At 32.6% G+C, this 15,660-nt stretch overlaps 1 protein-coding gene across 5 annotated transcripts in view; it reads left to right on the plus strand.

Moving 5' to 3' along the window:
• The window catches only part of TMEM65 (transmembrane protein 65), a 65,076-nt gene extending 50,946 nt beyond the window's left edge, over positions 1–14,130 (plus strand). For 2 of the 5 annotated variants that reach the window (XM_017652444.3, XM_073230093.1), the window contains exons 7-8: positions 1,573–1,678; positions 6,751–14,130. In XM_017652444.3, coding sequence (XP_017507933.3) covers positions 1,573–1,678; positions 6,751–6,861 — 217 coding nt within the window. In that variant the 3' untranslated portion in view covers positions 6,862–14,130. The remainder of the gene's footprint in view (positions 1–1,572; positions 1,679–6,750) is intronic. The other 3 variants (XR_012128478.1, XR_012128479.1, XM_073230094.1) reach the window with 3 other exon arrangements.
• The last annotated feature ends 1,530 nt before the right edge of the window (positions 14,131–15,660 follow it).

The following is a 15,660-nucleotide window of genomic DNA, read 5'->3' on the forward strand; positions in this document are numbered from 1 at the left end:
AAAGGGATTTTTGTGTGTGTGTTTTAGAACTGAATTTTTAAATTTAATATTACTAAATAATTACTAAATCTTTGGTGTGCATCAAATATAAATGCCTGGGTTACACCCTAGAATTAGTGTCTCTGGGAATGGGACCTTAGCATTTGTGTTTAATAACCTTCTCAAGAGATTATGATATATACAATAATTTTTTTTCTGAAACTACCATAATATAAGCAAAGCTGAATTTTCATCTACTGAAGTATTTCTATGTATTACATAGATATTTCCAAGGGTGAGGCAGGTTTAAAAAGCAAGACCGCAATCATTTTTCCATCCTACCTTTCTCTGCTAAGCCCAAAGGTAAGAGATATGACTCAGATGTGAGGATACTAACTGGGCATGTTTTCTAGAGAGAGAAACTTTCAGAGGAATAATGGCCAAAGCACACATGGGTTTGGCCACTCTTTGCTGTCTGTTCCATTTAGCAGGAATGATGAAACAAACTGAAGATATACTTAGAAAAGGCCAGCTTTCTCTTTTTCTCTCTTTATAATCTCTCTCCAAGTGGCAAATGGCCTGAGCTACTCCCTGAGCTTGGGGAAGGCTGGCAAGGATAAATTACACTAAGTTGGCACTAATTATTGTGATAAACATACTCTCTTTTGCTCAGTCTTTGGCTCTGTTTCTCCTTTCCTTGGTTCATTAGAGTGGTAAGTTTTGTAATTTGGATTTGGGTCTTATAGAAGTCTACCTAACCATGTAATCTAGGAAAAGGCAGCTTTATAAGTGATCTAATCATGTATATTAGACTTCTATGCTGGAGTTTGGGTTTTTTTCTTTATTTGATAAAACCAAATAATCTAATTTTAAAACCATTTATTTTTAGATTGCATCATAAAACAGTTGTTTTTGTTTAGAGATAAAGATTGTGTTGGGAGCCTTTAAGAACTATTTCTCTTCTACCTTAAAAAAAATGATTAAATAACAAACACCATTTTTATCAATTCTTAGATGCTTAGTTTTTTTTTTAGAACTTATCATCTGATATGGGCATCTTATAATTGATGGTATGCATAGTTTAATTGGCAATTTTTTTCTTTCTAACAGTATGATGTACGGTTATATCTATCTAATAAGTAGTGGTGACTTAGATAAGTGACTTAGAATTGATAAATACTTGAAATTGCCCTGATAAATTAGGCTACTTTTCTTATACATCAATCTGATAAATTTTGGAAACTTTTGCTTTCTAATAACAGTTATTAATGTCATATGTTAAATTGCTTTGCTTTAAATTTGGAGTGTGTAAATTATAATTCTTGTAAAAATTTTTATATTCCTTGAGTTGGTCTTTGGAAAATAATTGCTCCAAATCAGTTAATTTGCCTATGTATTAAATATGTTAATATTAAAATACTTTTTAATTTATGCACAGTAAAATGAGAATTATGAAAATGTTTACTTTTCTAGAGAGCCAGTTGCAGTTGTAATATTACTGTGTTTTCTTTTGTAGTAACCAGTTTTTTACCATCTGAGGATATTTGTGTATCTCTTTAAAAACTCATGTTCTGTCCTCTTGTTTTTTTAAAGACTTGCAGGCTATGTTGAAGCTTTGGCTTCCAGGTTAGGCTTGTCAATTCCTGATCTCACACCAAAGCAAGTTGACATGTGGCAAACACGTGTTAGTACACATTTGGTAAGTACTTTATATGGTTTATGATGATGAATTCAAGTAGCCAGAGCAAGACACTATATAGTTCAGTCCCTTGTGAAATTTGAGACTAAAATTGATTTCAGTGGAGTTTTTACCAAAAATTGTTCAAACTTTGGCAGTTTTCAGAAGATAACTAATTTTTTATTGACTTTATTTTTTATAAGTGTACTTATTTTGAAAAAATTGTCCATTTGATTCAGTTAATGTTAAGGAACGTGTTATATGCTTAACATTGAAAGATGGAAAAATTAATAATAAATTATAGTTATTTTTGTGGAATGTTAGGTGAAGAACCAGACTTGTAAAAAATTACTATTTAATGTGATGCATGCAGTTAGAGAACTATACACTAGATACAGCAGTAGCACAAGTAAGGTAACTAATATTTTGTGGGGAGAAATTTCTTTTGGTGGGGAGATTTCTCAGTGATTTGTTGCATCTAAGCTCATTTTGAATTGTTGATGAGACATTTACTAGGTGAACAAGAGAATTCCAAGTATATTGACTAGCAAGTAGAAAGGCATGATAAAAGCAGGGTGTATTCAGAGCAATACAAGAAATTAGGTATTGTTCAAATGTAATATGTAGCAGTTGTGGTTAGAAGTAGCAGAAGAAAATACCATTGGAGAAATAAGAATGGATCAGACAGGAAAGACTTATAGAAGCTATGAAAAGGACTCTAAACTTCATATCTAGGTGCTGGAGTGCTAGTGAAGAATTTTAAATAGAAAGGAAACTGGATACTACCAGTTAAATCGAGAAGAAAAGGAGGAAAAACAAATTAGTAAGGGAAGACAGTGAATTATGTTTTCAACATGCTGAATTTCAGATGCTGGTAGGACATTCAAATGGTGATACCTAGTAGGCATTTGGATTAAAGGTCAAGAATTAGGTCTGAATTAGAGATGATGGGTATTATTCATTCACTCAAAAATTACTTATTGTTTACCTACTTATGCGGGTACATAACCAGGAATATTGAGTATATTGATTAATGACACAAGGTCATTTTTCTGGAGGATCTTACTTTGTAGCAGATGGGAGAAAATAAAAATGTCTGACAAATAAAATACTTAATATATTAAAAGTTTGCAAATGTTATGGGAATTAAAGAAAAAAAAAAACAGGGTAAAAGAGTCTGGGAGTGCTAGGATAGAGACCAATTGCAGTATTAAATAGGATGGTCACTCTAGGCCTCAGCAAAAAGTTGGTGATAGTTAAAACCATGGGAGAAGGTGAGATTAAGTAGGACAGTGGTTCTCAAAAGTATGATCCCAGAGCCAGCAGGGTCAATATTACCTGAGAACTTGTTAGAAATGCAAATTCTCAGTCTCTACCTTAGACCTGTTTCTATGTAACCAATTATATGTGTGTGTTCATATCCTGCAATTTGTAGATTAAATTGAAGTGAGACTAGCTAGGTAATACTAACCAAAGTTGTTGAGGTATCAGGATATTCTAAGATTCTAGCAATTTGGCATAACATTTTAGCACTACAGTTGAATCAAGAAATTATTTTCTTAGAGTTTTCTCTTCTCACATAATTGATAAGTCTGTTTTCTTTGTATAAGCAGCTCCATTCCTCTCTTCAATGACAAAGTTTCCTCAATTATTAAACTATACTTATATTTTTATATATATATATTTTTGGTGTGTGTGTGTGTGTGTTTCAGTAAATCCCCCACCAGCATATGGAGTGATTCTATTCCTTAGTTGTTGATTCTGCTTATTTTAGGTAGTCAAGTCATCTACTCTGTAACATTACATTTGGTTACAAACAGCCAGAAGTAGTTGTAGTAGTCAGCTATCTATCCATGACATAAGCTAACTCTGAAATTCACCCACAATAGAAAAAATGCAAATACCCATGCAGGTTTCAATTAACAAGGTTGTATTTTAAAACCTCATTTGTAAGTTGGTTGTTTGAAACTTGGAAAATACTTTCTTGCAGAACAGTATTAGAGATCAAGTTCTTAGCTGCAGTGTAGTTAACTATAAGGTCTAAAGCATCATAAGATCTGATAATAATGTTACAGTTGATCCTTGAACAATTTAGGGGTTAGGAGCACCTATTGCCTGTACAATAAAAATCTGCATATAGCTTTTGGCTCCCCCAAAACCTAACTACTAATAGCCTACTGTTGACCAGAATCCTTACTGATAACATCGTTGATCAATGACTATTTATATGTTATATGAATGATATGCTGTATTCTTAAAGTAAGCTAGGAAAAAGAAAATGTTATTAAGAAAATCAGGAAGAGAAAATACATTTGCAGGACAACACTATTTTTTTTCTTTTAAAAATATGTATTTTATTTTGGTTTTATTTTATTCTAATTTTTTTTAAATTGAAGCATCGTTAATATACACTTTTTATTAAAGTATTGTTGATATACAATCCTATAAAGGTTTCACATGAACCACTTCGTGGTTACAACATTCACCCCTATTATCAAGTTCTCCCCCCACATTGTAGTCACTGTCTATCAGCATAGTAAGATGCTGTAGAGTCATTACTTGTCTTCTCTGTGCTGTACTGCCTTCCCTGTGACCTACCTATATTGTGATTGCTGATTATAGTCCTCTCCCTCCCTCTCTGCCCACCCTCCTGCACCCCTTTCCTTTGGTAACTACTAGTCCCTTCTTGGAGTCTGTGAGTCTGCTGCTGTTTTGTTCCTTCAGTTTTGCTTTGTTATTATACTCCACAAATGAGTGAAATCATTTGGTGCTTGTCTTTCTCCACCTGGCTTATTTCACTGAGCATAATACCCTCTAGCTCCATCCATGTTGTTGCAAATGGTAGGATTTGTTTTCTTTTTATGGCTGAATAATATTCATTAAGTATAGGTACCACATCTTCTTTTCAGGAAGGAGAGGCAGGCATACTAGGTGTAACATTACAGAAATACATTGTAATTTCTAATTTTTTTGATTTTTCATTTATCTAAAAATGTTTCTATATGGTACCAATCCTCCTCCTTCCATTTGCTTTAGCTTCAGTGCCCATATCATAAAAGGGTCCAAGTCATAAAGGACATCAGAAGCAGTCTTGAGTATTTGAAACTCTGCCAGATTGTCTAATGTCAGTTTCTTTGTTGTCTCTGCTTCTAATGCATCTCCTTCCTCGTTTTCTGGCACTAGTTCAGAAACACTCATCTTCATTTAGTCATCTTCTGTTAATTCCTCTGGTGTGGTGTCTTTTATTAGCTCTCGAATTTCTCCAAGATATTTTATGGTAGTAAATGACAAAATAGACTAGTATCTACATATATTTTATGCATTTGTGATGTATCTGTCTTTTTCTTAGGTTTTTTGTATTTCTATGCTATGTGGTTCATTTGTGAGTTTTTTCAAAGTATTGCAAATCTCCAAAAAATTTCCAATGTATTTATTGAAAAAAGTCCATTTATAAGTGGACCCATGAAATTCAAACCTTTGTTGTTCAAGGATCAAGTGTAACTTTGTTTAAAGGAAAAATATATTTAAGGTACTGGATCAAGGAGCCAGAAAAGTGTATCCCACTTCTTTCCTCCCTCTCTGATCTAGTGATATTATGCCCCATTGAGAAAACAGGATTAGAAATCACTGACTGGCATTCATAAAGTGAGGGGGAAGGAAAGCCTTATTACCATGGATGATAGTAAAAAGTATGCTAACAGAGTGGGTGAGAAGTGTAAGTACAGCCTATTAGCTATGGTTGTTTCATATATATGGGAAGTCAGGAATCTAAAATAGAACATAGTCTTTCTATGCATATGTATGAATACAAATGTTATCTAAGGTCAAAATAAGAATCTAGGATTAACTCTATCACATCTGCAATGAAGAAAATTTCTGCTTATTGAAACTCTGTAGTAATAAAAACTTTTAAGATGTGCCATGATGATTATGACAGTGCTGACTGTGAGTATAAAGCATGGGCATACTACCACCACCACCAACAACAAAAAACCACAAATAACAGAGTTGAAAATTTCTTATACAAATTATCATCAAAACATTAATGTCTACTGCTGAAATGTGTTAGACAACTGTAGGGTCTGTTAGATAAATGAATTGTATATGGAAAAGACATTTTATTCAAGATTTAGTAGTTATCATAGTACCTATAGTGTTTTGTTTATTTGTGTTTCTCTGTATAACTAAGTGGAAGTTCCAGGAGGAGAGAGACAGACTGCACTTGATTAGTCTCTGTCTCACTGGTACCTAGCACAGAGTTTGGTACATAGTACATTCTCAATAATGTTTATATGAAGAAGTGGAACTTAATTGAAAAGTGTTAAACTTGGTAGTTATCATAGGAATGCAAATTGTAAAAACTATTTTACAAAATAACAATTTTTAAAAGGTCACAATGTAGATGAGGTTGCAGAAATATTGGTGTGTACTTATATGCATTTATTTCAGTAGGTGTGTATTTGCAATTTTGTCTAGAATAGACAGCATGGGAATATCCTATGAATATGCACAAATATTCATATTATTTGATTTTAAAATAAATAATTGGGGAAGAACTATACATAGAAATGCTTATTGTTCTATCACAATGGTGAAAAAGAAGAAATGATTGTTAATAGTATAAGGAGCTTCAAGTAATTATATGCAGTGAAATTTAGAAACCTTTATATATTAAGTTTATGAAACAGTTTGGAAAAGAGATTATAACATGTGGCTATTGGGGGAGGAGTGAGGCAGAAAACAAAATTATGTTTACATATTGATTAGACTTACATACAATTAGTTTTTTTTCTTGTCATTCTATCTTCTGACCTTAAAATATATGTACAATTTTAAAGTGTTTTTATACTTTATATCTCTTGGATCTTATTTTTATGGCAATAAAAAAATTATTTCCTGGTTGATTTGACCTTTAAATATTATTTGTTCTAGAATTTTTTTTAGCTTATTTTTATATTTAAGTTACTATGATGGAAAGAAATGCAGTCACAGCTGAATTTTATGGTACATAGTAATTGTTCATTATAGATACTTAAGCAAGGGTTCCTCTTTTAGGGATAAATTAACTTGCAAAAAATGTTTTATTTCCTTAGGGCAAAGCTGTTGGGGTGACTATTGGCTGCATTCTAGGAATGTTTCCTTTGCTTTTCCTTGGAGGAGGTGAAGAGGACGAAAAACTGGAAACGAAAAATCAACCCTCTTAGAGTACCTGTAAAAAGTCGTAAACTAATGTTACCTCAATTATTAAATATGCTGTCACAACACTTAGGAATTAAGACAGTAATAGTGTATAGATAATGGGATCAAATAATTCAGCATGTATTATGGAAAACACTAACTTATTGTGGCTTGGTTTTCTTAGAACTTCTTTTTAAAAAAACTGTTTAGTATCATTATGTGTAAATTGTTGAAATGCTTTTTCATCAATGGCAGTCAACATTTTACCTTTTTTGCTCTCTTTCTTTATATATCAAAATATCATTTTAGTATCAGTCATTGACATACTGTACTGACTTGGGGTTTTCATATTGTTCCTTAATGTGTACATGCACGAAAACGTTATCTGTTTTTGTTGTTCCCTGTAGTTACAATTCAACCTTAAGATTTTTTTCTGAATTACCTAGGATGTTTAATATCAGTTACAGATTTTTTTTACTCTTTTTGGCAACATCAAATCTGTAACTGTTTCACAGTAGACATTTACAATCATATAATCCAGTCATTTTTTAAAACTCTCACAAGTATTCAAAATGGACACAGACTAATGATTACTTTAGGGTCTTTTTAATGGGTATTGTGGATGTACCAAGGAATTTGACATGATACTTGGAAATGAAAAGGCTAAAAAAAAAATGATTTTTTTAGAGAAGTAGAAAATGGGAACTGTGAATAAGGTTTATGGCATAAATGGCGAAGGTGAAGTGATGTTTGTAAGGTTAATGAGGTACAGTTATATTGTTCAGGAAGGAATTCCCACCCCCCCAACAAAGTGTCTTCTTACCATCTGAATTCAGTGAGACTCAGTACTCCATACTCTTAATCCTAATGTCATTGTATCCTGTTCAGTGAATTTTATTTCTGAGTAACTTATTTTGAGGTGAAAACTATTTTATGTTTTCCTATTTGCTATATACAGAATAATAATCAAAAGTTACTTTCTTTCCCCCTTTTTTTGGTCTTTTTGTCTTCTTTTCTGGTATTTAAATCATATTCTAGATTGAAGTTACTTATTTCTGGCCTTTGTATCTGACTTAAGTATAACCATGTATGAAGCATAAATTTTAATTTTATGAACACTTAAGTTTATTAGCATGTGGTCTATTGCACATGCTAAAATGTTCTCCTTAAGAATAATTAAACATATCATGGAAGAAAAGTGCAACTAAAATTACAATTTGGGCCACTGAAATTATTTATGTTGCTAAAATGATGCAAAAGAAAGGAAACTTAAAAGATGGCTATGTGTATAGCTACCTTTAAGGTTTTATTTGCACATATTTACTTTAAAGTCTTATTTTCAAAGAAACTGGGTTTTTTCCCCCCACAAAGCGTTTGTCATAAATTATCTTCTGTGTACTTCAAAATAATTTAGTGCTATCCTTTAATCATAGATTTTTTTAGGGTAAAGAAGAAAATAAATCAAACAATACAAAAATAAATATATAACATTCTTATTGTGTACAATATAACAGTCTCATTTGATCAAATTAGAATTATAGAACTTGACTTCTTAAGTAGAATTGTGGTTTGTGTCTCCCACATAATACTTCACACACACACACACACACACATAATTTTTTTCTGGATGGTAGGATTACAGTACTTTTTAAAAAATTTTTTGTAAATGTTTAAGTGCTTTTGTCCCTAACTTGTATATTGCCAGTTCTTTCTGTTTTCTAAAAAAGTATTTTATTGTGGTTAAATTTTCATTTATTAATTAAATCCCATAATCAGAAACCTTGCCTGTGAGTTTAGAAAGGGCATTTGATTATTGGTTTCCTTTTTTTGATCCTTAAAAATAATCCAGTCCTACAGAAGCTTTCAGTTTTGCTGAATATCTGCAGAATTATTGAAGATGTTAAAACATGGGATATATAACCTTCATATTGAAAGATAATTTATGGACAAAATAAAAATTTGAATGATTCAGATAATTAATTTTCAAAAAATGGAGCCCTTTTGTCAGAAAACCTAAGGCACTTATTTTTTCAGGATCTGATTATACATTAGTATGCATTGCACAATGCGATTTCTGAAAAATGGTTCCCTTTAAGGTAATGACTTCCTATAAACACTTTCATGTTGTCACAAAGAACCTTATTTCAGGTTAAAACTGGAATTCTCATTTCTCATTTTGCTTATGTCTTTATTGGGAGCACTATAATTATGTTTAAATGCAACATACACTACTTTATATTGTTCATTTGAAATTCATGTTCATGTGTTATGATTTGTTTACTTGTTGATGCATGTAAATTAGGTGCATTTTGTTGTCACTGTATGTTAAATGGTGACCAATGTTTTTACAAAAGAATTGAGCAAAAAAGTCTTCTAAGAAATTTGGAATGTAGTTTTGACTTTGAAATTTGATTTTCTGTCTAATCTCAGTCTGGCCCTAGTTTTTCTGTCATTAAGGGAAATAAGATTAACAAATGCTGAAAGAGTAAAATGGAACTATTTACCACCTCTCTGAAATCCACACTTGAGATACATTACAGATTATGAGAGAAGAATGATCCCATATTGACATCTAATAGGATGTCCAAAAAAAGCTTTAGGTGGAAGGATTAACGCAAATCACACTGATGGGTATTTACAGCAGAGATATCCAAGCCTTCCATATATTAACACTACATTTACTTTATCGTTTTCTCAAGAAGGTGAATTTTGAAGGTAATGGAAATTTATCTTTTCATCAAAAGTCCGTGTAAACCATTTTGAAGCGAATTTTCCTCATTTTATTTTTTTTATTGAAGTACAGTTGATCTACAATATTGTATTGATTTAATGTATACAGCATAATGATTCAGTAGTTAATCTACATTGTTAAATGCTCACCCCAGCTAGTGTAGTTACTGTCAACATAAGTCTTCCTGATTTTACAATTATATTTTCTTGCCACATTAAAAGAGTGTATTAAATGTAATCTTTTTAATAGTGGCTAAGCATCATCTTCATGGACATTAATATTGTGCTTTAATGAAGTACCTTAGGAATCTGGTTTTTGTAGTTTTTCATATTCCTCCCATTTTTTTACTACTCTCTCTCTGGCAACTGCTTTATCTCTCTAACCTGCTGCTTCTCAGCTGTATGGACTCAGAAACTAGATGCCAGTGTTACCATAAATTATTCAGGAAATATTACAATATAGGTTATGGAACCTGAGTGAGATGATGATGGTGCTAATGATGATGATGATGATAATAAATATAATGTTAACTCCCTTTTATCATGCACTTATTTGGTGCTATGTAAATACTTTACACATACCACATTCAATAACATTATTAATAACTTTAATAACAACATTAAGTTGGTGCTATTATTATCCCTGTTTTATATTGGGTATAATATGGAGACATGGAGAGGTTAATTTCCCCTTGATGTCACTACTAATAAGTGGGTTGGACTCTGACTTTGTCCAAGTGTGAAGTCTGTGCTCTTACCTGCTATTCAATAGGGACACCAGTTGCATGGACTTTGTAACATCTGTTCTCTGCTTAGGTTCCTTTTTACCTCCAGATTTGTGGAGTTATTTTCTCATCTATAACCTAAGGTAATTGTACTTATATTCTCACAGTTCATTTAAGAAGTTCTATTTTTGGGACTTGGACATTACTAATACTGTGTGCTTCGAACTGTTTAAGGTGCTGAGCGAACAGCCAGAATATCCCCAGACTCTTGGAGCTTATTCTGTGGAGGGCCTCGGTAGGGCAAGATAACACAGAAAAGCAAATAAACACTTAAATATCTTTTTATGTCAGAGGGTGACGAGTTCTACAGAGATGAATGAAACAAGGTAAGAGGGATAGAAAGTACCAGTAGTCACATGGGTTATTTTTATAAAGGGTGGTCAGGGAAGACCTGAGAAGTAAGAGCATAACACAGATACCTACAAGGAGAAGTTAGCACACTAGGTTCTAGAAAGTTGATATTAAGGAAATCTCAGACATATGAAATATACTTCACGTTGGAATGCATTATAAGATTTTTTGGTTTTGCATTATTAATATTTTTGGATTAAGTCTAAGTTTTAACATTTAAATATTAATTAATACTCCCTGAGTATTTACCAGCATCAGCAGAGGGAAATGGCCCAGAAACCTGAGGAAGCCGCCCCAGAACTCAAAAAGTCAATCAATAATATATCAGCAACTAATTTAGGGTTTATTGTTTGCTTATAATGAAACTTTAACAGATCACTTGTTTTTACTAAAGCAATAAATGCTAATGGTATGTTATATGAGTTGTAACACTGAAATTAGTTTTTTCTTTTCTTTTAGAAATGCAGTAGTCATTAAAGCAGAGACATATAATGTTTTAATTCTGAAGTTTCCAGGACTTTCAGGGTCTACTTATCTTATGCTGACAGCCTTATGAAGCACATGGTTTTTGTATTGGTTTTTATATGAAACTTTATACATCAAACATGTTAATGCCTTTGATAAATCTATGAATGAAAAAAATTTGAGCAATTTTTTTATTGGCACAAAGATTAAAAAGGTAGGTTAGGCATCTGAGAGATTATATAATTCTACAACTACAAGTCACTTTTTATTTAAGAATGAAATGTGAGAATGATGACTGATGAATTAAACTCAAAGGAACTACTTTGGGGGATATGGGGAGACCCCTCAAAAATTGTAGGATAAAGGAATTTTCTGTGAGAATTGTGAAATTCAGTAAAGATTTGGCATTTAATGATACTATGAAGACTATCTGTTTGTGTAGCACTTTATTGTTTAAAATAACTATGCAGATGCTAGACGTAAATGGGGTTTGAGAGGTAGTTGAGTCTAAGAAAACTGAGGTACCTTAATTAACATTAAGATTTTTTCCTTGTGTGTCAGCCCCACCATCACCATTCCCACTCTGTGGCCTGGCGATTCCTCTGTACCTCTTTCCCTTATGTCTCAAGTGCATTTGTTCCCTTCTTTATTTTCTCTGCTTTCCCCCAACCTCAGAGGGATGGAAGTGCAGTTTTTACAACGTATTTTATGTCCCATACAGTTACTTTAAAAGCATGTAAATCAAACATTTTCTCTTTTTTTCCTCACCCCGACATGGGAAGAGGAGAACACATCTAGGTTAATTTAGTCTTTTTTTTTTTTTTGCATTAAACAGCCTGCTTATTTCTATAAAATTAAGAGGGAAAAGTACTCCTTTCCATAACCCAGATATTTACCATTTCCATTGTTCTTCATTATTTCCTAAATATCCATGTTCTTCATTATTTCCTAAATATCCAGGTTTCAATCCATTTCATTTCCTATCACACTGAAGAAATTCCTTTGGCACTTTTTTGTAGTGCAGACCTGCTGGTGAAAAAAGTTCCTTAGTTTTCATTGACCTAAAAAAATGTTTTGATTTAACCTTCATTCTTCGAAGAATATTTTTGGTTGATGATAAAATTCTGTTTTGATACTTTCTCCCTCTTCTGGGCACTTACTTTATTAAGTGTTATTTTTGTTCTTATTTTGTTAGAACAAGACAGATCCTGTTCCATGGTCTTTTGGTCTTCATACTTTCGTGTGATAAGTCAGTTTATTTCAATCATTGCTCTTCTGTATTTTGTTTTTCTCTGCATGCTTTCAAGATTTTTATCTGGCTTTCAAAAGTTTTACTATAGTGTGCCTAGGTATAGTTTTATTTATATTTCATCCAGCTTGTGGTCTGCTGAGATTATTGAATCTGAAAATGTATGCCTTTCACCAAATTGAGGGTATTTTTAGCCATTTTCAAATTCTTAAAAATTAAATATAGTTGATATACAATATTCAGGTATATAACATAGTGATTCAACAATTATATCCATTTCTAAATGCTTCTCACAATAAGTGTAGCTGCTGTCTGTCAACATACAAACATATTTCAATATTATCAACTGTTTCCTATGCTATACTTTCATTCCCATGACTATTTTATAATTGAAAGTTTGTGCCTCTTCATTCATTCTCTTATTGTTAGCAGCTTTGACAGTCCTTTTTGCCATACTGACTCAGGAAAAGAGCCCACATTTCATAAGAAGAAAAAGATGTGACTTACTGTGCTTTAAATGTCAGCACCACAAAGGGCAGGATCTCATCTGTCTTGCTCACTTCTCTATCCTGAATGCTCCATACAGTGCCTGACACACAGTAGATGTATAGTAGATATTTGTTAATGAGTGACTCATTTCTACCCACATCACTATGATCTCTCCAGCTACTTGAATTCGGGCTTGACTCCCAGCCCGTTCTGTGTCAGTACTAAAAAACATATTACTTCCTATATCACATTCCATATCACTTCTGAATTAACCACGTTTTTGCTTCAAGTAGATTGGTTCATGGTTCATCTTCTATTGGCAGTTCTCTAGGCCATTGTTTTATAATACACAGTTGAATGCTTAATGGTAAATACAGAGCATGTATACATTCAGTGTTCTACTGATTATCAAGGAAATAAATATTCTTTGGTTTGACATGATTTATTCTTATGAACTTGTGTTGGAAGCCAATGGTTACACGTTTTTTTCTACTTAATCTCTTCTAACTTTTCCTCCTGAGGATTAATACCAAGTATACTAGTCTACAATTTTTAGAACTTCTATGCTCCCTTTCTCTTTTCTCTTTTCTGAACATGGCATTATTTACCCAACTCTGGGCTTAATGGATGGTACTTTTACTGATGTCATGATTTCACAAAGAACAGCTTTGTAATTGTATCTTAAATTCTTTCAATATCATAAACCAAAGATTTTAAACTTTGAAAAAAAAATATTGAAGTTCCTCAAAGAGCTTTTGTTTATGAGGGTTATGTAAACATTTACCATGTTAGAAATTGACAAACTACAAAATATTTATTTACTAATTTATTTTAAAATAACAATAAACCAATTTCATGGTAACATAAATAGTACATATTTTATGAAAATTATTTTCCAAAACAGTAATTAATGAGAAGAATAATGTTTTACACTCTTTAATATCTGGCTTAATAGAATACAGCCAGATTCTCACATCTGTTTCTGCATTCATTCTGTTTGCTATGTTGTTTAAAGTATATGAAGAAAATTTAGCCTCACACAGATACCTTGTTGGAAAAGGGAGGAATGTTTTAATAACCTTTTTTTGTGACTGTAGATTTATTCTTGGACACTGTACCAACACTGAACAAGGGGTAATTTCTAAATAGTTGGTTGCAGTGTAGACTCTAACACCATATGATGAAACTTTGCACTGAGTTACATTAAAACCCATTGGTCTACCTTGCATTTTGACTGAATATTTTTCCCATGCCTGATTTTTATAACATCATGCTTTTGATATTTGGAAACTAGTGGCTCACTGAATTATGCAGGTCTCCCAAATGTTAATGTTTCACCATATAAAATTAAAAATCATGTTTAGTATGAACAGCAATCTCAAAAAAAAAAGCCTTTAAGTATTAAGCTATGAAGTTCATATGGCAGACCCATATTTTCCAAAATTTTTATTTTCACTGGAAAGCTTAAATTTTATCATTGAGAATTCATACCATTAGTTCTCCTTAGAATAACAGTTTTTGTTTGAAAGAATAGCTGCCAAATACCCAACTATGAATAACCTAATTTACCTCGCAATTCAGGACAATCTCACAGTTGCTTTTCTTCAAGACAACCATCATATTTTGGTATTCCCAGAAGTACTTGGTGCACACTTCCCACTTCTATATAGAATATTAAAAAGTCACGATTTAAATAATTCTCTGCTTTATCAAGGACATTGAGTGAAACTTCTTCTTCCAACTGCAAGTGCATGGCAGTGAAAAATACAGTGACTCCTAGTGCTTTTGTTCATGCTGAAATGTTTGCACTTTTACCCATAGTTGCTTTTGCACCATCATGTTTAACTTGGAGGTATGTGAGCACAATGAAAATTCTTATAAGAATATGTAGTTGGAGTCTCATAAGGGAGAATGGGAAATTTGAACAAGTTCAGGAAACCAAAGCAGTGAAAAGGGTAAATAAAGTCTTAGTATATTATGAAAATGTTTTTGATCTCACAGACTGAAAAAAAAATCAGAAGTCAGCAGACCACACTTACATACTTTGGGAACTGCTGCCCTAATTTTCCTAATTAGCTTAGATTAGGTTTAGCTGTAAGTAACAACCCCCCTCCCCAAATAACATAGCTGAAGCCAGATGGAAATTTATTTCTCTTTCATATAAAATTATTGTGGCATGTTATCCAGGGCTAGTATTAGGGTTATGCTCCACAAAGTTAGAGACCCATTCCCATTTTCCTACTTAATCATGTTTAGCTTGTGTTCTCAAAGTTACTTCATGATTAAAATGGCTGCCTCAGCCCCACCTCTTATATCCACACTCTACCCAGGAGTAATGAACTAAAAAGTAAAGGGCTTAAACCAACTTTTAAGTTGCCACGTGATTCATCTACATATCTATATGATCTCCATCACCTGAATGCACTGTGAATCTATTCTCTTTAGCCAACAATTGGAAGAAGAGAATATTTTGGGGGAAATTAGCTGTCTATCAGAGTCCACTACTTTGGCTACCAAGTATTCATGCCTTACCTTTCTCCCAGTATGGAAGACACCCATCCAGAAGGGATTTTGCTCAAGTTTCCAAGCAGAGACTGCACTCAACTCTGGAATGTACCATTCACTCTGAAGTCTTGAACTGGCTCTTTGGTATCTGATAACCTATAAATGAAAAAAGCCCCTACACAGCCAGTATGCAGTAATGATTTCTATTCAGAAATGAAAAGAATAAGCAACACACCTGTCACTTGTTGCTA

This window comes from Manis javanica, chromosome 2 (genome assembly GCF_040802235.1).
Source record: "Manis javanica isolate MJ-LG chromosome 2, MJ_LKY, whole genome shotgun sequence".
In the NCBI taxonomy this organism is placed as follows: Eukaryota; Metazoa; Chordata; class Mammalia; order Pholidota; family Manidae; genus Manis; species Manis javanica.